The 26,289-nt window shown below is 38.3% G+C and overlaps 1 protein-coding gene across 25 annotated transcripts in view; it reads left to right on the forward strand.

Moving 5' to 3' along the window:
- Positions 1-26,289, forward strand: part of NOL4 (nucleolar protein 4) — a 675,738-nt gene that overhangs the window by 648,030 nt on the left and 1,419 nt on the right. For 21 of the 25 annotated variants that reach the window (XM_081562521.1, XM_081562531.1, XM_081562522.1 and 18 more), the window contains one exon: positions 23,815-25,759. The exons of 2 other annotated variants lie outside the window; for them this stretch is intronic. In XM_081562521.1, coding sequence (XP_081418647.1) covers positions 23,815-24,008 — 194 coding nt within the window. In that variant the 3' untranslated portion in view covers positions 24,009-25,759. Of the gene's footprint in view, positions 1-22,483; positions 22,534-23,814; positions 25,760-26,289 lie in introns of those variants that run through there. 2 more of the 25 variants (XM_081562516.1, XM_081562528.1) reach the window with 1 other exon arrangement.

The raw sequence follows: 26,289 nt of genomic DNA on the forward strand, positions 1-26,289 counted from the left end.
ATCCTATGAGTTCTGTAATTATTACTTATTTACAGTGAACTTTGAGGGATTTAAAATTAATGAAATGAAAACATATTGATTGTAATGAGAATACTAGTAAGTTTATCTTTTAAATTTATTGTTTTGAAAAATCATTTTCTTCTTTGAAACAGAGACAAATTAACTATTATACATTAAGGAATTTTGCTGAAAATTTTTCTCTAACATAATTACCAGGGGGAAAGTCAGTGTTAGATTCTTATGATATTGTAATATTACAGTATTAGTTATTAACTATCAATCTGATTGGTACTTATTAGTAATCCCAATTCCAGAGGACCTATTACTTCACTAATTCATGTAAGTCTTACCTCATAAGTCATCAATATTTCTGCTATGGTTGTTGTTATCCTAAGTTTGTTTTTAATTTTTATTTTATATTGGAGTATAGTTTATTAACAATGTTATATTAGTTTCTGGTGCATAGTACAGTGATTCAGTTATACATGTATCCATTCTTTTTCAAATCCTTTCCCATTTATGTTATTACAGAATATTGAGCAATATTTCCTGTACTATACATTAGGTCTTGTTGGTTATCTGCTTTAAATATGGCAGTGTGTACATGTCAATCCCAAACTCCCTTCTCCCTGGTAACCATAAGTTCTGTCTCTAAGTATGTAAGTCTGTTTGTTTTGTAAACAAATTCATTTTTAAGATTCTGCATATAAGCGGTATCATATGATATTTTGCCTTTCTCATATTTCACTTAGTATGATAATCTCCAGGTTCATCTGTATCACTTGCTGCAAATACGATTGTTTCATTCTTTATGATGGCTTAGTAATATTCTGTTGTATATAGGTACCACATGGTCTTCATCAGTTCACCTGTTGAGGGGCATTTAGGTTGCTTCCATGTCTTGGCTATTTTAAACAGCACTGCAATGAACATTGGAGTGTGTGCATATATACTTTCAGTCATTCTCAGGATATGCGCCCAGGAGTGCGATTGCTGGATACTCTGGTAGCTCTATTCTTAGTTTCTTGAGGAACCTCCATGTTTTCCTCCACAGCAGCTGTACCAACTTACATTCCCACCAACAGCACAAGAGGGTTCCCTTTTCTCCACAACCTCTCCATCATTTATTACTTGTAGATATTTTTGATGACACCCATGCTGACTGGTGTGAGGTGATACCTCATTGTAGTTTTTATTTTAATTTCTCTAATAATTAGTGGTATTGAACATCTTTTCATGTGCTTCTTGGCCATCTGTACATCTTTGGAGAAATATATATTTAGCTCTTCTGCCCATTTTTTAATTGGGTTCTTTGCTTGTTTGATGTTGAGCTGCCTGAGCTGTTTATAGATTTGGAGACTAATCCTTTGTTCGTCATATCGTTTGCAAATATTTTTTTTTCCCATTCTGTGTGTTATCTTTTAGCTTTTGTTTATGATTTCCTTTGCTGTGCAAAACCATTTGAGTTTAATTAGGTCCCATTTATTTATTTTTGTTTCCGTTACTCTAGGAGACAGATTGAAAAAAATATTGCTGTATTTTATGTCAAACAATGTTCTGCCTATGTTTTTTTTTTTTTTCTGAGCATTTTATAGTATCTGAATTTACATTTAGGTCTTTAATCTATTTTTAGTTTATTCTTGAGTATATTATTATAGAATGTTCTAATTTCATTTTTTTACATGTAGCTGTCCAGTTTTCCCAGCACCACTGCTTGAAGAGACTGTATTTTCTCCATTGTTTAGCATTGATTTCTTTGTCATAGAAAAAATTGACCATAGGTTCATGAGTCTATCTCTAAACTTTCTATCCTATTGCAATGATCTGTATTTTGTTTTTTATACCAGTATGGTACTGTTTTGTTGACTGTAGCTTTCTAGTATATCTGGAGTCTGGGGGACTGATTCCTCCAGGTCCGCTTTGCTTTCTCAAGAGCTTTGGCTGTTTGGGTCTTTTGTGTCTCTTTAAAAATTCAAACTTTTTGTTTGTTTTTGATAACTTGCTGGTTCGTTCAGTCATGTCTGACTCTTTGCAACCCCCATGGACTGTAGCACACCAGGATCCTCTCTGTTCAAGTCATTCTCCAGGCAAGAATACTGGAGTGGGTTGCCATTTCCTTCTCCAGGGGATCTTCCTGACCCAGGGACTGAACCTGGGTCTCCTGCATTGCAGGCAGATTCCTTACTGTCTGAGTTCCGTGAAAAATACCATTGATAATTTAATAGGGATTGCATTGAATCTATAGATTGCTTTGGGTTCAGTTCAGTCGTGTCCGACTCTTTGCGACCCCATGAATTGCAGCACGCCAGGCCTCTCTGTCCATCACCAACTCCCGGGGTCTACCCAAACACATGTCCATCAAGTTGGTGATGCCATGCAACCATCTCATCCTCTGTCGTCCCCTTCTCCTCCCGCCCCCAATCCTACCCAGCATTAGGGTCTTTTCCAGTGAGTCAACCCTTCGCATGAGGTGCCCAAAGTATTGGAGTTTCAGCTTCAACATCAGACCTTCCAATGAACACCCAGGATTGATCTCCTTTAGGATGGATTGATTGGATCTCCTTGCAGTCCAAGGGACTCTCAAGAGTCTTCTCCAACACCACAGTTCAAACGCATCAATTCTTCGGCACTCAGCTTTCTTCACCGTCCAACTCTCACATCCATACATGACTACTGGAAAAACCATAGCCTTGACTAGACTACTTTGCCAACAAAAGTACATGTCTCTGCTTTTAAATATGCTATCTAGGTTGGCCATAACCTTCCTTCCAAGGAGTAAGCGTCTTTTAATTTCATGGCTGCAGTCACCATCAGCAGTGATTCTGGAGCCCAAAAAATAAAGTCTGACACTGTTTCCACTGTTTCCCCATCTATTTCCCATGAAGTGATGGGACCAGATGCCATGATCTTAGTTTTCTGAACGTTGAGCTTTAAGCCAACTTTTTCACTCTGCTCCTTCACCTTCATCAAGAGGCTCTTTAGTTCTTCTTCACTTTCTGCCATAAGGGGGGTGTCATCTGCATATCCGAGGTTATTGATATTTCTCCCAGCAATCTTGATTCCAGCTTGTGTTTCTTCCAGCCCAGCGTTTCTCATGATGTACTCTGCATATAAGTTAAATAAGCAGGGTGACAAAATACAGCCTTGACGGACTCCTTTTCCTATTTGGAACCAGTCTGTTGTTCCATGTCCAGTTCTAAGTGTTGCTTCCTGACCTGCATACAGGTTTCTCAAAGGCAGGTCAGATGGTATGGTATTCCCATCTCTTTCAGAATTTTCCACAGTTTATTGTGATCCACACAGTCAAAAGCTTTGGCATAGTCAATAAAGCAGAAATAGATGTTTTTCTGGAACTCTCTTGCTTTTTCGATGATCCAGCAGATATTGGCAATTTGATCTCTGGTTCCTCTGCCTTTTCTAAAACCAGCTTGAACATCTGGAAGTTCACGGTTCACGTATTGCTGAAGCCTGGCTTGGAGAATTTTGAGCATTACTTTACTAGCATGTGAGATGAGTGCAATTGTGCAGTAGTTTGAGCATTCTTTGGCATTGCCTTTCTTTGGAATTGGAACGAAAACTGACCTTTTCCAGTCTTGTGGCCACTGCTGAGTTTTCCAAATTTGCTGGCATATCGAGTGCAGCACTTTCACAGCATCACCTTTGAGGATTTGAAATAGCTCAACTGGAATTCCATCACCTCCACTAGCTTTGTTCGTAGTGATGCTTTCTAAGGCCCACTTGACTTCACATTCCAGGATGTCTGGCTCTAGGTGAGTGATCACACCATCATGATTATCTGGGTCATGAAGATCTTTTTTGTACAGTTCTTCTGTGTATTCTTGCCACCTCTTCTTAATATCTTCTGCTTCTGTTAGGTCCATACCATTTCTGTCCTTTATCGAGCCTATCTTTGCATGAAATGTTCCTTTGGTATCTCTAATTTTCTTGAAGAGATCTCTAGTCTTTCCCAATCTGTTGTTTTCCTCTATTTCTTTGCACTGATCGCTGAGGAAGGCTTTCTTATCTCTCCTTGCTATTCTTTGGAACTCTGTATTCAGATGGGAATATCTTTCCTTTTCTCCTTTGCTTTTCACTTCTCTTCTCTTCCCAGCTATCTGTAAGGCCTCCTCAGACAGCCATTTTGCTTTTTTGCATTTCTTTTCCATGGGGATTGTCTTGATCCCTGTTTCCTATACAATGTCACGAACCTCTGTCCATAGTTCATCAGGCACTCTGTCTATCAGGTCTAGTCCCTTAAATCTATTTGTCACTTCCACTGTATACTCATAAGGGATCTGATCTAGGTCATACCTGAATGGTCCAGTGGTTTTCCCTACTTTCTTCAATTTAAGTCTGAATTTGGCAATAAGCAGTTCATGATCTGTGCCACAGTCTGCTCCCAGTCTTGTTTTTGCTGACTGTATAGAGCTTCTCCATCTTTGGCTGCAAAGAATATAATCCATCTGATTTCAGTGTTGCCCATCTGGTGACGTCCACGTGTAGAGTCTTCTCTTGTGTTGTTGGAATAAGGTGTTTGCTTTGGGTAGTATAGTCATTTTGACAGTATTGATTCTTCCAATTCAGGGAAATGGTATATCTTTCCATCTGTGTCATCTTTTGATTTCTTTCATTATCATCTTACAGTTTTTGGAGTTTGGGTCTTATGCCTCCTTAGGTAGGTTTTTCCTGGACAGTTTATTCTTTTTGATATGAAGGTAAATGGGATTGTTTCTTGAATGTCTCTTTCTGATCTTTCATTGTTACTGTACAGAAATGCAACAGATTTCAGTGTATTCACTTTGTATCCTGCAACATTACCACATTCATTGATGAGTTCTAGCAGTTTTCTGGTAGCATCCTTTTTTTTTTTTGGAAAGATTTGTTATTTTATTGACGTATAATTGATTTACAATGTTAATTTCCACTGTACAGCAAAGTGATTCAGTTATACATATACATATTCTTTTTCATCCTTTCCCATTATAGTTTATCAAAGGATATTGAATATAGTTCCCTGTGCTATACAGTAGGACCTTGTTGATCTGTTCTACATATAACAGTTGACATCTGCTAATCCCAAATTCCCAATTCATCCCTCTCCCTCACCCCTCCACCTTGACAACCGCAAGTCTGTTCTATATTTGAGTCTGTTACTGCTTTGTAAATAAGTTCATTTGTGTCCTATTTTAGATCCTACATATAAGTGATATCATATGTCACCTTTCTCTTTCTGAATTACTTCACTTGGTATGATGATATCTAGGTCCATCCATGTTCCTGCAAATGGCATTGTTTCATTTCTTCTTATGGCTGAGTAGTGTTCCATTGGGTATATGTACCATATTATCTTTAGCCATTCATCTAATGATGGACATTTAGGTTGTTTCTGTGTCTTAGCTATTGTAAATAGTGCTACTATGAACATAAGCATGCATATAACTATATGAAAGATAGATTTTTTTTAATTTTTTTTTTGAAAAAGGGAAAAATTTTGTATTTTAGTACCTTTATCAAAGAGTGCAGGGAGGGGGGAATGCTGTTAATTTATATGCCTCCATGCCATTCTCCCTTATCATCCCGCCCTCACCCTCTCCCATAGAGTCCATAATACTGTTCTATTTATCTGTGTCTCTTTTGATGTCTTGCATACAGGATTATCTTTACCAATTGACTAAATACCATATATATGTGTTAGTATACTGTATTGGTGTTTTTCTTTCTGGCTTACTTCACTCTGTATAATAGGCTCCAGTTTCATCCACCTCATTAGAACTGATTCGAATGTATTCTTTTTAATGGCTGAGTAATATTCCATTGTGTATATGTACCACAGCTTTCTTATCCATTCATCTGCTGATGGGCATCTAGGCTGCTTCCATGTCCTGGCTATTATAAACAGTGCTGCGATGAACATTGGGGTATACATGTCTCTTTCAATTCTGGTTTCCTCAGTGTGTATGCCCAGCAGTGGGATTGTGGGGTCATATGGCAGTTCTATTTCCAGTTTTTTGAGGAATCTCCACACTGTTCTCCATAGTGGCTGTACTAGTTTGCATTCCCACCAACAGTGTAAGAGGGTTCCCTTTTCTCCACACCCTCGCCAGCATTTATTGCTTGTAGTCTTTTGGATAGCAGCCATTCTGACAGGCGTGAAATGGTACCTCATTGTGGTTTTGATTTGCATTTCTCTGATAATGAGTGATGTTGAGCATCTTTTGTTAGCCACCTGTATGTCTTCTTTGGAGAAGTGTCTGTTTAGTTCTTTGGCCCACTTTTTGATTGAGTCGTTTATTTTTCTGGAATTGAGCTGCAGGAGTTGCTTGTATATTTTTGAGATTAATTGTTTGTCTGTTGCTTCATTTGCTATTATTTTCTCCCATTCTGAAGGCTGTCTTTTCACCTTGCTTATAGTTTCCTTTGTTGTGCAAAAAAAAACCATCTTAATGTTTATGTGTAGAGTTCGGTAGTCTGGTAGCATCTTTAGGATTTTCTATGTATAGTATCATATCATCTGCAAATAGTGACAGTTTTACTTCTTTTCCAACTTGGATTCCTTTATTTCATTTCTTTTTTTCCCCTGATTTCCAGAACTAGAACTTCCAAAACTATGTTGAATAAAAGTGGTGAGAGTGGACATCCTTGTCTTGTTCCTGATTTTACAGGAAATGCTTTCAACTTTCACCATTGAATATGATGTTAGTTATAGGCTTGTCATATATGGCCTTTATTATGTTGAGGTATATTCTGTCTGCTTTCAAGAGAATTTTTATCACAAATGGGTGTTTATTTTTGTCAAAAGCTTTTTCTGCATCTAATGATTGCATTGTTTTTGTTCTTCAATTTGATGAAGTGATGTATCACACTGATTTTAAGATATTGAAAAGTCCTGGCATCCCTGGGATAAACCCTACTTGATCATAGCATATGACCCTTTTAATGTATTGTTAGGTTTAGTTTGCTAGTATTTTGTTAATCAGTGATATTAGCCTATAATTTTCTTCTTTTTTTTTTTTTTTTTAGTGGTATCTTCATCTGGTTTTGGTACAAGGGTGATAGTGACCTCATAGAATGATTTTGGGAGGGTCCCGTCTATAGACTTTTGGAATAGATTCAGAAGGCTAGGTTTTAACTGTTCTCTAGATGTTTGATAGAATTCACCTGTGAAGCTGTCTGGTCCTGGACTTTTTATTTGTTGGGAGATTTTTAATCCCAGTTTCAATTTCAGTACTTATCAGTCTATTTACATTTATTATTTCTTCCTGGTTCAGTCATGGGAGATTGGACAAGTTTCTAGAAATGTACAGTTGATGTCTTATGTCAGTCTCTTGTAGACAACATATATAAGGGTCTTGTTTTGTTTTTTTAATCCATTCAGCCAGTCTGTATCTTTTAGATGGAACATTTGTTTATATTTAAGGTCATTATCAATATGCATGTTCATATTGCCATTTTGTTGTTTTGAATGTTATTGTAGGTGTAGGTGTTTTTTCTTCCCTATTTCCTCTTGTGATTTTATGACTAACATTTGTATTTTGTTCAGAGTACCTTTTCTTTTGTGTGTATCTGTTATAGATTTTCAATCTCCAGTTACCATGAGGTTTCACTATAGCACTATTTCATTTCTCTCTATATAAATGAGATTCTTTTAAGTTGCTGTCCTTTTAATTTTAAATGCATTTTTAATGTGTTCCATTTGTACTGTCCTCACAGTTGTTGGTTTTGATATCATATTGGTGTATGGATAAAAAAGATCTTCATGACCCAGATAACCATGATGGTGTGATCACTCACCTAGAGCCAGACATCCCAGAATGTGAAGTCAAGTGGGCCTTAGGAAGCATCAGTATGAACAAAGCTAGTGGAGGTGATGGAATTCCACTTGAGCTATTTCAAAACCAGAAAAATAATGCTGTGAAAGTGCTTCACTCAATATGCCAGCAAATTTGGAAAACTCAGCAGTTGCCACAGGACTGGAAAAGGTCAGTTTTCATTCCAATCCCAAAGAAAGGCAATGCCAAAGAATGTTAAAAAAACTACCACACAATTTCACTTATCGCACACACTAGCAAAGTAATGCTCAAAATTCTCCAAGTCAGGCTTCAACAGTACATAAACCGTGAACTTCCAGATGTTCAAGCTGGTTTTAGAAAAGGCAGAGGAACCAGAGATCAAATTGCCAACATCCACTGAATGATCAGAAAAGCAAGAGAGTTCTGGAAAAACATCTACTTCTGCTTTACTGATGACACCAAAGCCTTTGACTGTGTGGATCACAACAAACTGGAAAATTCTGAGAGAGATGTGAATACCAGACCATCTTACCTGCTTCCTGAGAAATCTGTGTGCAGGTCAAGAAGCAACAGTTAAAACTGGACATGGAAAAACAGACTGGTTCCAAATCAGGAAAGAAGTACATCAAGGCTGTATATTGTCACTCAGCTTATTTAACTTATATGCAAAGTACATCATGAGAAATGCTGGGCTGGATGAAGCACAAGCTGGAATCAAGATTGCCAGGAGAAATACCAATAATCTCAGATAGGCAGATGACACCAAAGCAAAGAGGAACTAAAGAGCCTCTTGATGAAAGTGGAAAACTGGAAACAATGAGAGACTTTATTTTCTTGGACTCCAAAATCACTGCAGATAGTGACTGCACCATGAAATTAAAAGATGCTTGCTCCTTGGAAGAAAAGCTATGACCAATGTAGACAGCATTTTAAAAAGCAAAGACATTCCTTTGCCAACAAAGTTCGGTCTAGTCAAAGCTATGGTTTTTCCAGTAGTCATGTATGGATGTGAGAGTTGACTATAAAGAAAGCTGAGCACGGAAGAATTGATGCTTTTGAACTGTGGTGTTCAAGAAGACTCTTCAGAGTCCCTTGGACTGCAAGGGGATCCAACCAGTCCGTCCTACAGGAAATCAGTCCTGAATATTCATTGGAAGGACTGAAGCTGAAGCTCTAATACTTTGGCCACCTGATGGGAAGAACAGACTCACTGAAAAACACCCTGATGCTGGGAAAGATTGAAGACAGGAGGAGAAGAGGATGACAGAGGATGAGATGGCTGGATGGCATCACTAACTCAATGGACATGAGTCTGAGCAAGTTCTAGGAGTGATGGACAGGGAGGTCTGGCATGCTGCAGTCCATGGGGTTGCAAAGAGTCAGACACAACTGAGTGACTGAACTGAACTGATGACAATATTTTAAATAAAATACTTCTATTAAACACTTGATCAAAATATAAAATGAACCTCCAGCCAATGTAAGTTTCCAAGTGGCTCCATTAGGCAAGCCAGAAAAATCACTTCACTTACTGGTGATGAATTTATTAAGTTTTGTTGGACTGTACCAGCTGAAGAAATGTGTCCACAGAAAATAAACTTCTTTGACCATTAGTAGTATACAAGAACAGTGGCTATGGAGTTTTAGAAATTGAGATATTGTTCACCCCAAAACAATGAATTTCACCTTTTTCTCAAGTGTACTCAGAACATTCTCCAGGTTAGATCACATCCTGAGCCATAAAGCTGGTAAATTTAAAAAAATTGAAATCCTTTCAAGCCTCTTTTCTGATCACAATGCAGTAAGATTAGATGCCAACTACAGGGGAAAATGGAGAAGGCAATGGCACCCCACTCCAGTACTCTTGCCTGGAAAATCCCATGGACAGAGGAGCCTGGTAGGCTGCAGTCCATGGGGTCGCTGAGAGTCAGACACGACTGAGCGACTTCACTTTCACTTTTCCCTTTCATGCACTGGAGAAGGAAATGGCAACCCACTCCAGTGTTCTTGCCTGGAGAATCCCAGGGGTGGCGGAGCCTCGTGGGCTGCCGTCTATGGGGTCGCACAGAGTCGGACACGACTGAAGCGACTTAGCAGCAGCACAGGGAAAAAAAACTATTAAAAATGCAAACATATGGAAGTTAAACAATACACTTCTGAATAACCAACAAATCACAGAAGAAATCAAAACAGAAATCAAAATATGCATAGAAACAAATGAAAATAAAAACACAACAACCCAAAACCTATGGGATTCAGTAAAAGCAGTGCTAAGGGGAAGGTTCATAGCAATACAAGCTTACCTCAAGAAACAAGAGAAAAATCAAACAACCTAATTTTACACCTAAAGCAACTAGAAAAAGAAGAAGTGAAGAACCCCAGGGTTAGTAGAAGGAAATAAATCATAAAATTTAGGCAAAAGAAACAACGGAGACTATAGCAAAAATCAACAAAACTAAAAGCTGGTTCTTTGAGAAGATGAATAAAATAGACAAACCATTAGCCAGACTCATCAAGAAACAAAGGAAGAAGAATTAAAATGAACCAAATTTGAAATGAAAGTGGAGAAATCACAGCAGACAACACAGAAATACAAAGGATCATAAAAGACTACTATCAGCAACTATATGACAATAAAATGGACAACTTGGAAAGAATGGACAGATTCTTAGAAAAGTATAATCTTCCAAAACTGAACCAGGAAGAAATAGAAAATCTTAACAGACCCATCACAAGCACGGAAATCGAAACTATAATAAAAAGTCTTCCAACAAAGAAAAGGCCCGGACCAAGATGGCTTCACAGGTGAATTCTACCAAAAATTTAGAGAACAGCTAACACCTATCCTACTGAAACTCTTCCAGAAAATTGCAGAGGAAGGTAAACTGCCAAACTCATTCTATGAGGCCACCATCACCCTGATACCAAAACCAGACAAAGATGCCACAAAAAAAGAAAACTACAGGCCAATACCATTGATGAACATAGATGTAAAAATCCTCAACAAAATTCTAGCAAACAGAATCCAACAACATATTAAAAAGATCATACATCATGACCAAGTGGGCTTTATCCCAGGGATGCAAGGATTCCGCAATATTTGCAAATCAATGTGATACACCACATTAACAAATTGAAAGATAAAAACCATAAAAATCGTAATTATCTCAATAGGTGCAGAGGAAGCCTTTGACAAAATTCAACATCCATTTATGATAAAAACCCTCCAGAAAGCAGGCTTAGAAGGAACATACTTCAACATAATAAAAGCCATATGTGACAAACCCACAGCAAACATTATCCTCAATGGTGAAAAATTGAAAGCATTTCCCCTAAAGTCAGGAACAAGACAAGGGTGCCCACTCTCACCACTACTATTCAACATAGTTTTGGAAGTTTTAGCCACAGCAGAGAAGAAAAAGAAATAAAAAGGAACCAGATTGGAAAAGAAGAAGTAAAACTCGCACTGTTTGCAGATGACATGATCCTCTACAGTGAAAACCCTAAAGACACCACCAGAAAATTACTAGAGTTAACCAATGAATATAGTAAAGTTGCAGGATATAAAATTAATACACCGAAATCCCTTGCATCCCTATACACTAACAATGAGAAAACAGAAAGAGAAATTAAGGAAACAATTCCATTCACCATTGCAACGAAAAGAATAAAATACTTAGGAATAAATCTACCTAAAGAAACAAAAGACATATATATAGAAAACTATAAAATACTGTTGAAAGAAATGAAAGATGACACGGATAGATAAAGAAATATACCATGTTCATGGATCAGAAGAATCAGTATAGTGAAAACGAGTATACTACCCAAAGCAATCTATAGATTCAATGCAATCCCTATCAAGCTACCAATGGTATTTTTCACTAAACTAGAACAAATAATTTCACAATTTGTATGGAAATACAAAAAATTCTCGAATAGTCAAAGCAATCTTGAGAAAGAAGAATGGAACTGGAGGAATCAAGCTGCCTGACTTCAGACCATACTACAAAGCCACAGTCATCAAGACAGTATTTTACTGGCACAAAGACAGAAATATAGATCAATGGAACAAAATAGAAAGCCCAGAGATAAATCCATGCACCTATGGGCACCTTATCTTTGACAAAGGAGGCAAGAATATATAATGGAGAAAAGACAATCTCTTTAACAAGTGGTGCTGGGAAAACTGGTCAACCACTTGTAAAAGAATGAAATTAAAACACTTTCTAACATCATACACAAAAATGAACTCAAAATGCATTCAAGATCTAAATGTAAGACCAGAAACTGTAACACTCCTAGAGGAAAACATAGGCAAAACACTCTGTGACATAAATCACAGCAGGATCCTCTATGACCCACCTCCCACAGTAATGGAAATAAAAGCAAAAATACACAAATGGGACCTAATGAAACTTAAAAGCTTTTGCACAATGAAGGAAATTATAAGCAAGGTGAAAGACAGCCTTCGGAATGGGAGAAAATAATAGCAAACAAAGCAACTGACAAAGAATTAATCTCAAAAATATGCAAGCAGTTCATACAGCTCAATACCAGAAACATAAATGATTCAATCAAAAATGGGCCAAGAACTAAACAGACATTTCTCCAAAGAATACTTACAGATGGCTAACAAACACATGAAAAGATGCTCAGCATCACTCATTTTCAGAGAAATGCAAATCAAAACCACAATGAGGTACCATTTCATGCCAGTCAGAATGGCTGCTATCAAAAAGTCTACAAACAATAAATGCTGGAAAGGGTGCAGAGAAAAGGAACCCTCTTACACTGTTGGTGGGAATGCAAACTAGTACAGCCACTATGGAGAACAGTGTGGAGATTCCTTAAAAAACTGGTAATAGAACTGCCATACGACCCAGCAATCTCACTGATGGGCACACACACCGAGGAAACCAGAATTGAAGGAGACACATGTACCCCAATGTTCATCTCAGCACTGTTTACAATAGGTAGGACATGGAAGCAACCTATATGTCCATTGATAGACGAATGGACAAGAAAGCTGTGGTACACATACACAATGGAATATTACTCAGCTATTAAAAAGAACACATTTGAATCAGTTCTAATGAGGTGGATGAAACTGGAGCCTATTATACAGACTGAAGTAAGTCAAAGAAAAACACAATACAGTATATTAACACATATTTGGAATTTAGAAAGATGGTAACGATGACCATATATGCAAGACAGCAAAAGTGTTTTCATAGTGGGTTTTTTTGGTCCAATTCTTCATGAACTGAGATCAAATAGTATGTCTTTCTATGAGTTATTTCATTTAGCAAAATGCCCTCAAGGTACTTTCACGTTATCACAAATGGCAACACTTCTTTCTCCTTATATGGCTAAGTGATGTGAGTATACATATAAATGTTATATAAAAACATTACTGTTACTGTTCAATTGCTAAGGCATGTCCAAGTCTGTGACACCATAAACTGTAGCATGCCAGATTTCCCTGTCATTCACCATCTCCCAGACTTTGCTCAAACTCATATCCACTGAGACAGTGATGCCATCCAACTATCTTATCCTCTATCACCCCCTTCTACTCCTGTCCTCAATCTTTTCCAGAATCAAGGTCTTTTCAAATGAGTCAGCTCTTTGCATCAGGTGGCCAAAATATTGATGCTTTACCATCAGTTTTTCCAATGAATATTCAGGACTGATTTCCCTTAGGATTGACTAGTTTGATCTCCTTGATATTCAAGGGACTCTGGGAAGATGGTGCTCCTGTTCAGAGTTTCTGTTCAGTGCCCTGGGAAGATGGTGAGGCAGACTTAATATGTATATATACATGTCTGTGTCCCCTGGAGAAGGAAATGACAACCCACTCCAGTACTGTTGCCTGGAAAGTCCCATGGACAGAGGAGCCTGGTAGGCTACAGTACATAGCGTCACAAAGAGTTGGATACGACTGAGCAACTTCACTTTATATGTGTATATGTGTGTATACACTGTACACATATAAATGTGCATATATGTATATAAAATCTTTACATTAAGTTTATTTACAATTGTGGGTTAATTTCTTCTGTATAGCAAAATAACTCAAGTTATATATATGTAATACATTTTCTTATTCTTTTCCATTATGAGTTGTCATAGAATATTGAATATAGTTCCACTGCTATACAATAAGACCTTGTTGCTTATCCATCCTATATGTAATAGTTTGCCTGTGCTAATCCCAAACTCCCATTCTTTCCCCTCCCCTAGCCTCTTCACTAGGCAACCACAAATCTGTTCTCTATATCTACGAGTCTGTTTTTATTTTGTAGATATGTTGATCTGTACTGTATTTTAGATTCCACATATAAGTGATATATGGTATTTGTCTTTCTCTTTCTGACATACTTTTGCTTAATATGATAATCTCTAGACCCACCCATATTGTTGCAAATGGCATTATTTCATTTTGATGGCTGAATGATACTCCATTATACACACATGCACGTGCTTACACATCACATTACACACACACATATATATGAATGTTGATGGACATTTAGGTTGTTTGGCTATTGTAAATAGCACTGTTATGAACATAAGGGTGCATGTATCTTTTCAAATTATAGTTTTTTTCTGGATATATGCCCAGAAGTGGGATTACTGGATAATATGGCAACTCTATTTTTAGTTTTCTGAGGAACCTCCATACTGTTTTCCACAGTAGCTGAACCAGTCTACATCTACACCAACAGTGTAGGAGGGTTTCATTTTCTCCACACCCTTTCCAACATTTCTCATTTGTAGCCTCTTTTTCCCTTATATTTGTAACTGGAGGATAATTGTTTTGCAATGCTGTATTGGTTTCTGCCATACAGCATGAATCAGCCATAGGTATACATATGTCCCCTCCCTCCCACACCCTCTATCCCACCCCTCTAGGATGTCAGAGAGCACCAGGTTGAGCTCTCTTCATTATACAGCAAATTACCATTGACTATCTGTTTTACATATGGTAATGTGTATGTTTCAGTGCAACTCTCTCAATTTGTCCCACGTTCTCCTTCCCACACAATGTCCACAAATCTGTTCTTTAAGTCTGTGTCTCTATTGTTGTCCTGCAAATAGGTTCATCAATACCATTTTCCTAGATTCCATGTGCTCAATTGTGTACGACTCTTTGTAGCCCCATGCACTCTAGCCCACCAAGCTCCTCTCCCCATGGCAGTTTCCAGGCAAGAATACTGGAATGGGGTGCCATTTCCTACTCCAGGGAATCTTCCTAACCCAGAAATCGAACCTGCATCTCTTGCAATCTCATGCATTGGCAGGCAGATTCTTTACCTACCACCTGGGAAGCCCCATTTCTCAATTCCATGTATATGCTTTAAAATATGATATTTTTCTTTTTCTGACTTACTTCACTCTGTATAACAAGCTCTAAGTTCCTCCACCTCACTAGAATTGACTCACATTTCTTCCTTTTTATGGCTGAGTAATATTCCATTTTATACATGTACCACAACTTCTTTATCCACTCATCTGTCAAAGGGCATGTGGGTTGCTTCCATGTTCTAGCTACCGTAAGCAGTGCTGCAATGAACATTGGGGTACTTTTTTTTTTCTGAATTATGGCTTTCTCAGTGTATAAGCCCAGCAGTGGGATTACTGGGTTATGTGGTAGTTTTTTAAGAAATATTCATACTGTTCTCCATAGTGACTATATCAATTTACATTTCCACCAATAGTGCAAGAGAGTTCCATTTTCTCCACACCCTCTCCAGCATTTATTTTCTGTAGATTTTCTGGTGATGGCCATCTAACCAGTGTGAGGTGATACCTCATTGTAGTACTGATGTGCCTCTAATGATGAGTTGTATTTAGCACTTTTTATATGTTTATTTGCCATCTGTATGTCTTCCTTGGAAGAATGTCTATTTACATCTTCTGCTTATTTTTTGATTGGGTTATTTGTTTTTCTAATATTGAGCTGTATGAGCTGCTTATATATTTTAGAGATTAATCCTTTGTCAGTTGCTTCATTTGCATTTGGTTTCTCCCATTCTGAGGGTTCTCTTTTCATCTTGTTTATTGTTTGTTTCCTTTTTGTGTAAAAGCTTTTAAGTTTAATTAGATCCCATTTGTTTTTGTTTTTTATTTCCATTACTCTAGGAGGTGGGTCAAAGAGGATTTGCTGCAATTTATATCAAAAAGTGTGCTGCCTAGGTTTTCCTCTAAGAGTTTTATAATTTCTGGTCTTACATTTAAGTCTTTAATTCAGTTCCATTTTGAGTTTATTTTTGTGTATGTTGGTTAGGCAGTGTTCTAATTTCATACTTTTACACATAGCTGTCCAGTTTTCCCAGCACCAATTATTAAAGAGATTGTCTCTTCTCCATTGTATATTCTTGCCTCCATTATCAAAGATAAGGTGCCCACAGGTCCATGGGTTTATCTCTGGGTTTTCTATCCTGTTCCACTGGTTTATTTTTATATTTTTGTGCAAACACTATACTGTCTTTATGACTGTTGCTTTGTAGTACCGTCTGAAGTCAGGTTGATTCCTCCAGCTCCATTTTTCCTTTTCAAGGTTGCTTTTGCTCTTCAGGGTCTTTAGTGCTTCCATGCAAATTGTGAAAGTTTTTTTCAAAGTGTGTGAAAAATCCCATTGGGAATTTGATAGGGATTGCATTGAGTCTGTCAGAGAAGGCAATGGCAACCCACTCCAGTACTCTCGCCTGGAAAATCCCATGGACGGAGGAATCTGGTAAGCTGCAGTCCATGGGGTCGCTAGGAGTCGGACATGACTGAGCAACTTCCCTTTCGCTTTTCACTTTCATGCATTGGAGAAGGAAATGGTAACCCACTACAGTGTTCTTGCCTGGAGAATCCCGGGGGGGGGGATCCTGGTGGGCTGCTGTCTGTGGGGTCGCACAGAGTCGGACACGATTGAAGCGGCTTAGCAGCAGCAGCACTGAATCTGGAAGATTGCCTTGGGTAGTATAGTCATTTTCACAATATTGTGAAAATTGATTGCAACAAAATTGATTGATTGCACCCCCATGGACTGCAGCATGCCAGGCTTCCCTGTCCATCACCAACTCCTGGAGCTTACTCAAACTCATGTCCATAGAGTCAGTGATGCTATCCAACCATCTCATCCTCTGTCATCCCCTTCTTCTCCTGCCCTCAATCTTTCCCAGCATCAGGGTTTTTCCAATGAGTCAGCTCTTCGCATAAAGTGGCCAAAGTATTGGAGTTTCAGCTTCAACATCAGTCCTTCCAATGAACAACCAGGACTGATTTCCTTTAGGATGGACTGGTTGCATTCAGATGGGTCTTATTTTTTTAATCCATTCAGCCACTCTATATCTCTTGATAATAGAATTCAGTTCATTTATATTTAAAGGAATTACTGATAAGTATGTACTTATGGCCATTTTGTTAATTATTTTCTGGCTGTTTTGTAATTTCTCTGTCCTTTGTTCTTTTTCTCTCTTCATTTGTGATTTGATGATTTTCTGTAGTAGTATGCTTATACCAAAACCAGACAAAGATATCAAAATAATTAATGACCAATATTTCTGATGAACATCGAGGAAAACTCAACAAGATATTAGTAAATTGAACTCAATGATACATTAAGAGGATAACACGACTGTGGTTTTCGTTCTGTCTGCCTTCTGATGGATAAGAATAAGAGGAAGCTTCCTCATGGGAGAGACTGACTGAGGGGCAGACTGGATCTGTTCTGATGGGCAGGGCCATGCTCAGTAAATCTTTAATCCAATTTTCTGTTGATGGGCAGGGCTGTGTTTCCTCCCTGTCGTTTGACCTGAGGCCAAACTATGGTGGAGGTAATGAAGATAATAGGGACCTCCTTCAAAAGGTCCTATGCATGCACTGCTGAACTCACTACCCCTGACCCTGCAGTAGGCCACCGCCAACCCACACCTCCACCAGAAACTCCTGGACATTCATGGGCAAGTCTGGGTCATCCTCTTGTGGGGTCACTGTTCCTTTTTCCTGGGTCCTCGTGCACACAAGGTTTTCTTTGTACCCTCCAATAGTATGTTTCCCCAGTCCTGTGTAAGTTCTGGTGGCTCTGTGGTGGGGTTAATGGCGATCTCCTCCAAGAGGGCTTATCCCATACCCGTGTCTGCTGCACCCCAAGCCCCTGTCCATGCAGCAGGCCACTGCTGATCCATACCTCTGCAGGAGACTCTCAAACACAGTTATGGCTCACCTTTGCTTCACTGACTATGCTAAAGCCTTTGACTGTGTGGATCACAACAAACTGGGAAATTGTGTAAAAGATGGGAATACCAGACCACCTACTTGCCTCCTGAGAAACCTGTATGCAAGTCAAGAAGCAACAGTTAGAATCGGACATAGAACAGACCGTTCAAAATCGGGAAAGGAGTACATCAAGACTGTATATTGTCACCCTGCTTATTCAACTTCTACACAGAATACATTGTGCAAAATGCCAGACTGGATGAATGACAAGCTGGAATGAAGATTGCTGGGAGAAATATCAACAACCTCAGATATGCAGATGATATCATTCTAATAGGAGAAAGCAAAGAAGAATTAAAGAGCCTCTTGATGAGGATGAAAGAGGAGTGTAAAAGCTTGCATAAAACTCAACATTCAAAAAATGAAGATCATGGCATCCAGTCCCATCACTTTATGGCAAAAAGATGGGGAAAAAGTGATAACAGTAGCAGATTTTATCTTCTTGAGCTCCAAAATCACTGTGGACTGTGCCTGCAGTCAGGAAATTAAAAGACACTTGCTCCTTGGAAGAAAAGCTATGACAAACCTAGACAGCATATTAAGAAGCAGAGACATCCCTTTGCCAACAAGGGTCCATCTAGTCAAAGCTTTGGTTTTTCCAGTAGTCATGTATGGATGTGAGAGTTGGACCATACAGAAACTTGAGCGCCAAAGAATTGATGCTTTTGAACTCTGGTGCTAGAGAAGACTTGTGAGCAAGGATATTAAACCAGTCAATTCGAAAGGAATTCAGCCCTGAATTCAACCTCCTTCATTGCAAGGAGGCAAAGGAGAAAGTGACTTAGCGTGCATGTATGCACACTCTTTGCTGAAGCTGAAGCTCCAGTATTTTGGTCACCTGATGTGAAGAGTCGACTCATTGGAAAAGACCCTGATGCTGGGAAAGATTGAAGGCAGTAGAAGGGGACAACAGAGGATGAGATGGTTGGATGGCATCACTGACTCAATGGACATGAGTTGAGCAAACTCTGGGAGATGGTGAAGGATGGGGAAGCCTGGCATGCTGCAGTCCATGGGGTCATAAAGAGTCGGACATGACTGAGCAATTGAACAACAAACTTTTCAGAATGAACATTAAGATCTGCATCATTTGGGTGAAAATACTACATACAATTGACCTTGAACAATATGGGATTTGAACCATGTGCATCCTCTTACAGAGGTTTTTTTTTTTTTTTTTCAATATCAAATACTACAGTCCTACACTATTTGCAGGGCTTCCCAGGTGGCGCTAGTGGTAAGGATACCACCTGCTAATCCATAAGACATAAGAGACACGGATTCAATCCCTGGGTCAATAAGATCCCCTGGAGGAGGGCATGGCAACCCACTCCAGTATTCTTGCTGAAGAATCCCATGGACAGAGGAGCCCAGTGGGCTACAGTCCAAAGGGTCACAAAGAGTCAGACACTACTGAAGTGACTTATCATACATGTAGGCACACTATTTGCAGTTAATTGACTCCACACAGGCAGAGCATCCAGAGACACAGAAGGCAGATTCGAAGTTACATGGAGATTTTCAACCATGGCACAGGGTGGGCACCCTTAACCCCCATGTGTTCAAGGGTCAGCTGCACTACACTGCTGTATTTAAAGTGGATAACCACCAAGGACCTACTGTATAGCACATGGAACTCTGCTCAGTGTTATGTGGCAGCCTGGATGGGAGGGGAGTTTGGGAGAGAATAGACACATATATATGTATGACTGAGTCCCTAAGCTCTTCACTTGAAACTGTCACAACATTGTTAATTGGTTATACAAAATAAAATTTAAAAAAAATGAATAAAAAATAACAATAGGAAAAAAGTTATGAACCACAAAAAGAAAACTGTCCTTGTCACATTTCCTAAATGTATGCCTTAACATTTGATATTCAAATCATTTTCTCTTGAAGCATCTAGTGGGACATTTTCCTTTCTCATTTTCTTATTAACTGCTTTTGCTCTTCTAGAACCACACTTTTCAGTGGCCTTGTCTGTAATTTGACCAGGTCACCAAGAATGTTTTCGACTTCTTTAAATTCAGTATCTTCATAAATTTTTAAATTTTGCTTTACACTCAACATGCATTCTAATTACATGATATTGTTTGGGTTAAGCCAAACCACTCAAGTATGACATTGACTCAATGAGGCAGAAATGAGTATTAGTGAAAAATGGGGAAGGGCTGTTTGAGTAGTCACTAGTTAAATAATTTATTCATTTGTGAATATTTTCTTTTTTTGCTTCACTAACCAACCTCATAAGGTTGAAGATTTTAATAATCAACAGTTACATAAAGAATTCCTTGTACTTTTGATTTATATTCTCAGTCCTAATCCTGTGGATCCAAAAAAAACCAAAGATAATGAAGTCAGCTTTCTTCCAAAATGAAATGTAGAGCTGTGAATGGCTTCTCAATTGCTGAGCCATCTACAGTTTGCCAACGTTACTAATGATCTAAAAGAAAACGAAAGCCACATTGCAGTTTGTGAGAGTACACCTTTGAGCCAGAGGTGGGGAGTTATCCATAAACTGCAATATTAGAATGAAATCACAACCTCCTTCACCCCAAAAGGAACTGAAGCCCTTGCCCCACCCTTTCTCAATTCCAGTTTGAGATGTCAGTCAGCATCTTGGCAGCAAAATCATCACAAAATGTTACACCTTCTTATAAAACAATGACAATCAGTCAGTAGAATACCGGGTATATACATAACTGGGAGGAAAATCCGTTTAATTTTCTTTCATAAAGATTTGTACTAGGCAGAGAACAGACTTGTGGTTGCCAGTGGGGAGGGATGAATTGGGAGCTTGGGATTAGCAGATGCAAACTATTATGTATAGAATGAATAGATTGGGAGCAAGGGAGAGGAGAGGGTGAGACGTATGGAGTGAGTAACATGAAAACTTACACTACCATATGTAAAATAGACAGCCAATGGGAATTTGCTGTATGACTCAGGGAACTCAAACAGGGGCTCTGTAACAACCCTAGAGGGGTGGGGTGGGGAGGAAGATGTGAGGGAGGTTCAAGAGGGAGGGGACATATGTATACCTATGGCTGATTCACGCTGATGTTTGGCAGAAATCAACAAAATTCTGTAAAGCAATTATCCTTCAATTAAAAAATAAATAAATAAAAACTTCAGTGTGAATAGCCATATTTGTGCAATGTTTAAAGATTCTGGGGAGAAACCTATATAGACAACCAAACACAGCAAAATGTTGACAATTGTTGGTGTTATACAGGGGTCTTTTGTACTATTTTATCCATTTTTCTATGTCAGCAATCTTTAATAATAAAGTACGTTGTGACTTAATGCTGCAAAAAAAAAAATGAATAGAATGTAGAATGTACAGAATATAGAATGAACAAGGTCCCACTATATAGCACAGGGAACTATATTAAATATCCTGTGATAAACCATAATGGAAAAGAATGCGACCTCATGGACTGTAGCCCGCCAGGCTCCTCTATTCATGTAATTCTCTGGGCAATAACAGTGGAGTGGGTAGCCATTCCCTTCTCCAGGGGATCTTCCAGATCCAGGAATCAAATCCAGGTCTTCAGGCAGATTCTTTACCATCTGAGCCACCAGGGAAAATCTAATATATATAACTGAATCACTTTACTGTACAACAGAAACGAAAACATGGTCGATCAACTATACTTAAATATTTGTACTAGGATTCTCGAATGTAAAGGAAAGAAGTAAAATTTAAAGTTGGTTCATTCAGAGACCCAAACTCCTCTTATGTCATGATGCTTTCTTAATCCACTAAGAATTTCCCAAACAGTAGCTATTAATGATTTGCTTGTTCAGTATTCCTGTTTGCAAGCATGGCATCCCTGCCTCTGCCTTTCAGCTGTTCTATCTGTGTCATGATTTTGTGAACAGGAGAACAAATGGCAGCCAACTCCTTCTAGAAAATCAAAGCTTTGAAAGGCCATGGCAGAAGTGGAGAGAAGTTTCTCTCAGATGTCAGAGTTCTTGAGTGCCTCTCTTGTCTCTGTCCTAATTAAATTCCAAGTGAAGCTACTTGCCTCTTATGGGACATTTGCCTCCTGGCTGACAGAAGTCCTTTTCTCCCTTTGGGAGAGAGGGTGGAGGGGATGGATCTTGACCTGTCTTCATTATGCCTCAAAGAGAACTAGAAAGATGAAATAACATCCCTCATTTTAGTTTAGGAAATGAATATTATCTGAAAAATTATGATTAGGAAAAAATTTTGTTAAAATACTTCCAAGTTCTAGAATCACTACAGTTTTGGAGCATGCTTTTACTTATGTGCTTAAGAATATTTTTCAAGGATTTTATTACTATAAATTTAATAATTATAATAATTGCTTAATGAAAGGCAAGAATATAAAAATGAACGCTTAGGTATGTGTGTGTACTCTCAGTTGCTCACTCACGTCTGCTCTTTGCAGCCCCATGAAGTTGTACCCCACAAGGCTCTGCGGTCCATGGAGTTTTCCAGGCAAGAATAATCATCATATAAAACACAAATAATTTAAGAGTTTTAAATCACTATTTTTCAGTAAAAATTTCAAAAATGTCATCAAAAAGTAGACATATATCATGCAGTTCAGTCGTTCAGTCATGTCCAACTTTTTGCGACCCCATGGACTACACCACTCCAGGCTTCTCTGTCCATCACCAACTCCCGGAGCTTGCTCAAACTCATGTCCATCCAGTTGGTGATGCGACCATATGATTATTTTATGCAAATAAATATTGGACTATTGGAGTTTTTATTGGAGTATAATTGGTTTACCTTGTTGTGTTAGTTTCTGCTGTACAACAAAGTGAATCAGCTACATGTATACATATATCTCTCCCTCCCCTCTCCTACTCCCACCTTTCTAGGTCATCACAGAGCATTTGGCTGAGCTCCTTGTGTCATACAACAGCTTCCCACTAGCTATCTATTTTACACGTGGTAGTGTATATATGTCTGTGCTACTCTCTCAGTTCATCCCACTCTCCCCTTCAGGTATTAGAGCAGTAGTCCAAGTCTTGTTTACACTAATCATACATATAAAATACACTTCTAAAGCAATACACTTCTAAACTTCAGTGTAGTCAACCTGGTATACAAAGCATTGGCCTGAAACAAAAAGAAATAGCCAACTCATATCCCTATTGTGCCACTTATAAGTTATTGCCCTCTACACATATCCTTGAACGCCTGCGGTCCTCAGTTCCCTCTGTTCTAGGTTGTGAAGTTTGTAATCTGGGGTCACTAGCCTCACCATGTAGGCTTTTCTCACTTCTGAATTGGTCAGGTCCAAATGATTTGTTAACAAATGTAGCAAATAAAAAGTGTTCATGATTCCTATCATTTTCCACTAGTCTAGAGAAATTCCTATGCATTGAAGATGGATTTAATATGTACTTTTTGGACTTAAGGTCTTCAGTGTCTTTCTGCAGTAAGAAGCAACCACCAGAGTGGTTGGACCAGAGTCTAAAAAAACCTAACCGTTCTTTCCCCATCATGTCGCTTGTCTGTCTTTCTGCTGCTACGTCGCTTCAGTTGTGTCCGACTTTGTGCGACCCCACAGATGGCAGCCCACCAGGCTCTTCTGTCCCTGGGATTCTCCAGGCAAGCTATCTTTCTTAGAGCAGGTGTATTTATTTGATTAAGGGTATCAGTAGCTTCTCATGAAAGAATAGCTGAATTAAATCAACTAATTTATTTTGTGTTCAAGATACTAGGAAAAAACTTGTTCATGTCTCATCTGTGCTGATTTTTTTCTAGGACCCACTGATCTCAGTATGAAGAGGCAGTTGGCGACCAGCTCAGGATCATCTAGCAGTTCAAGCTCCAGACCTCAGCTGAGTCCAACTGAAATCAACGCAGTGAGACAGCTGGTTGCGGGCTATCGAGAATCCGCCGCATTTTTACTGCGTTCTGCAGATGAACTGGAAAATCTTATTTTACAACAGAACTGAGTCCAACGACGATCCTCTTCACTGAGGTCTAAATTTGCAGTTTCCACTAATGACATTTTGATTTCCCAGCAGAGATGCATCTGGTCTTAACCGCACAGTCTTAAGAGAAATACTTCCATTATGCCACATTGTCCTTGATCCATAAAGTGATGTGTTTCGGTGCTTCAGAGGAACCCTGGCCTCTGAAGTACTTGAGATACGTTAATGTGTCCAGCCTACTGCTTTTTGTTTCAGTGTGCCAGCATAAATATCTGGGGCCAAAAAAAAAAGGCTGTGTTTTCCTAATTCAAGGATAAAACAGAAGAAGCTTGTGGTATAAAAAATAGTTCAAGGTCCAGCTGAAATATTAGTGGAATTTGCTACTGACTTACTGGACTGAAAGCTACAGTATCTGGCAAAAAAAAAAAAAAAAAAAGCCAAAATTTCTTGTTGCTACAGGATATAGCAATGAAAAGGATCTTGTATTTTAAAAAAAAAAATGTAATTTTTATAAAAAGAAAACTTGTTTTTCATTCAGAATTGTCATTTTTACTTTGGTAACTTTTTCATAGGTCCTAAAAGAAAACTGTTTTGAGAAACTACTGTAAGTACCTTTTCCACATCCCTTTGCCTTCTCCTCTTTCCAAATTCTTTCTACAAAAATAACACTTGATGCTGGGGAAAAAAAAAAAAAATGATACCCTTACCTATGTTCTTTAAATCGTCACGTCAGGAACGACTTCCAAGAGAAGCCTGCATTTCTGCACTCAGGCTGCTCTCAAGCATTCCACTCAGCACTGCAGCTTTACCATAGCGGTTTCACCACAGGATTTTTTCAATATTCAAGAGAGACATATCATTGAAAAAAAAAAATCACACCTTGATTTCTTACAGCTGCTCTCCCCTGGACTGCCGCTGCTGTCTTACGGGCATCCTTCTAAGCAGCCATTGGATGTTGATGACTGAATGTTAAAGAGGTTGCAAGTGACAATCTGAAAATTTGCACTCTGTGTGTTGTTTTCTTTTCTCTTTCAGAAATAGTTTCCAAAAAGAGACATTACCTCTCCTGAAACGATTTGTATAATTTACACTTGTCAGTAACAATGATGTAAAGAACTCTCAGTGGATGCAGCCACAACTTACAATGAACTGTCCCCTCCTCTCTCCCATACTTGACCCTTCTTATTTTATAGTGTTGGATACACATGAATGGTGTTCTCTTTGTGCACTGAGGCAAGCCTATTTTTAAAATATTTAGGGAGGAGTACATCCGTTTACGCTTCTTGTACACTTTTTCTGTTGTTTAGCTTTGGTTGGATTACAGATTCTTTGTGCATTCCTGAATTTGCCTTATTTCATGTAAAATTTATGTCATTTGGGTTTTGATAAGTTTAAGGCATCAGTGACATTTCTTAACTACTTGTTACATATAGTTTTTCAAGTAATGACTGTGGTTGTGACCAAGTAATGTGCACTTTTTCCTGTAACTGTGGACATTGCTATGCTCTTTTCTTCTAGTGTTTCTAGAATTACAGTTCCTTACAGTTATGTAAACAAAAAACAAACAAAAAAAAAACTTTTGTGATACTGTTGGTGAATATAATGTGAAAATCTTATTAAAATATGAGTATTTTGGAAATACATAGATGCACAAACATCTTTTAAGGTGTGGATTTAGAATTTGCTTATTTAATTGAAAATTCAAAATATTGAGGGCTGGTATAATTTTCTGTTTTGTTGGGTTTAATAAAGAGATTTCTGTGTTAAAACAATGATTGTGAAAACTTTTAAATTTTCTGAATCATATGAAATATTTTTTATCTACATTTAACACAAAATTGACAGTTTAAATATATTTCAAGAGCATCCCAAGGTCCCCCAGAGTCTCCACACACAGGCTAGTAAATAACTTATTCCAAGAAGGATTAAATCAGATTAGAAAACCATCGGTATTTCATTTGATTAAATATGATTTGAGAATTTATCTTTCATTCCCCATTTTAACATGACTAATCTGGCTCTTTAAGTCATATTTAGCATTTTGGGAAAAACATACCAGTTTTAAGTCCCTGTTTTATGCTTTGGGATTTGTTATTGAATAGTATTTGAGGCTTTGGCATGGTTACTATTTCAAAAAGTAACACCCAGGTTTGGGTTCAACCTATATATAAAAATCCATAATAGTGATCCTTATTAAGCTGTTTGATTAGAGAAGGCAAGTGCCAGCAAGGCACTCTTGTTTTCATTTCATTTTCATATTCAGTTATAACTCCCACACCCATCCTCCAAGGACTAAATCCCC

The sequence above is a fragment of the Giraffa tippelskirchi genome, chromosome 14 (assembly GCF_054371585.1).
Source record: "Giraffa tippelskirchi isolate mGirTip1 chromosome 14, T2T-mGirTip1v1.2.pri, whole genome shotgun sequence".
NCBI lineage: Eukaryota > Metazoa > Chordata > Mammalia > Artiodactyla > Giraffidae > Giraffa > Giraffa tippelskirchi.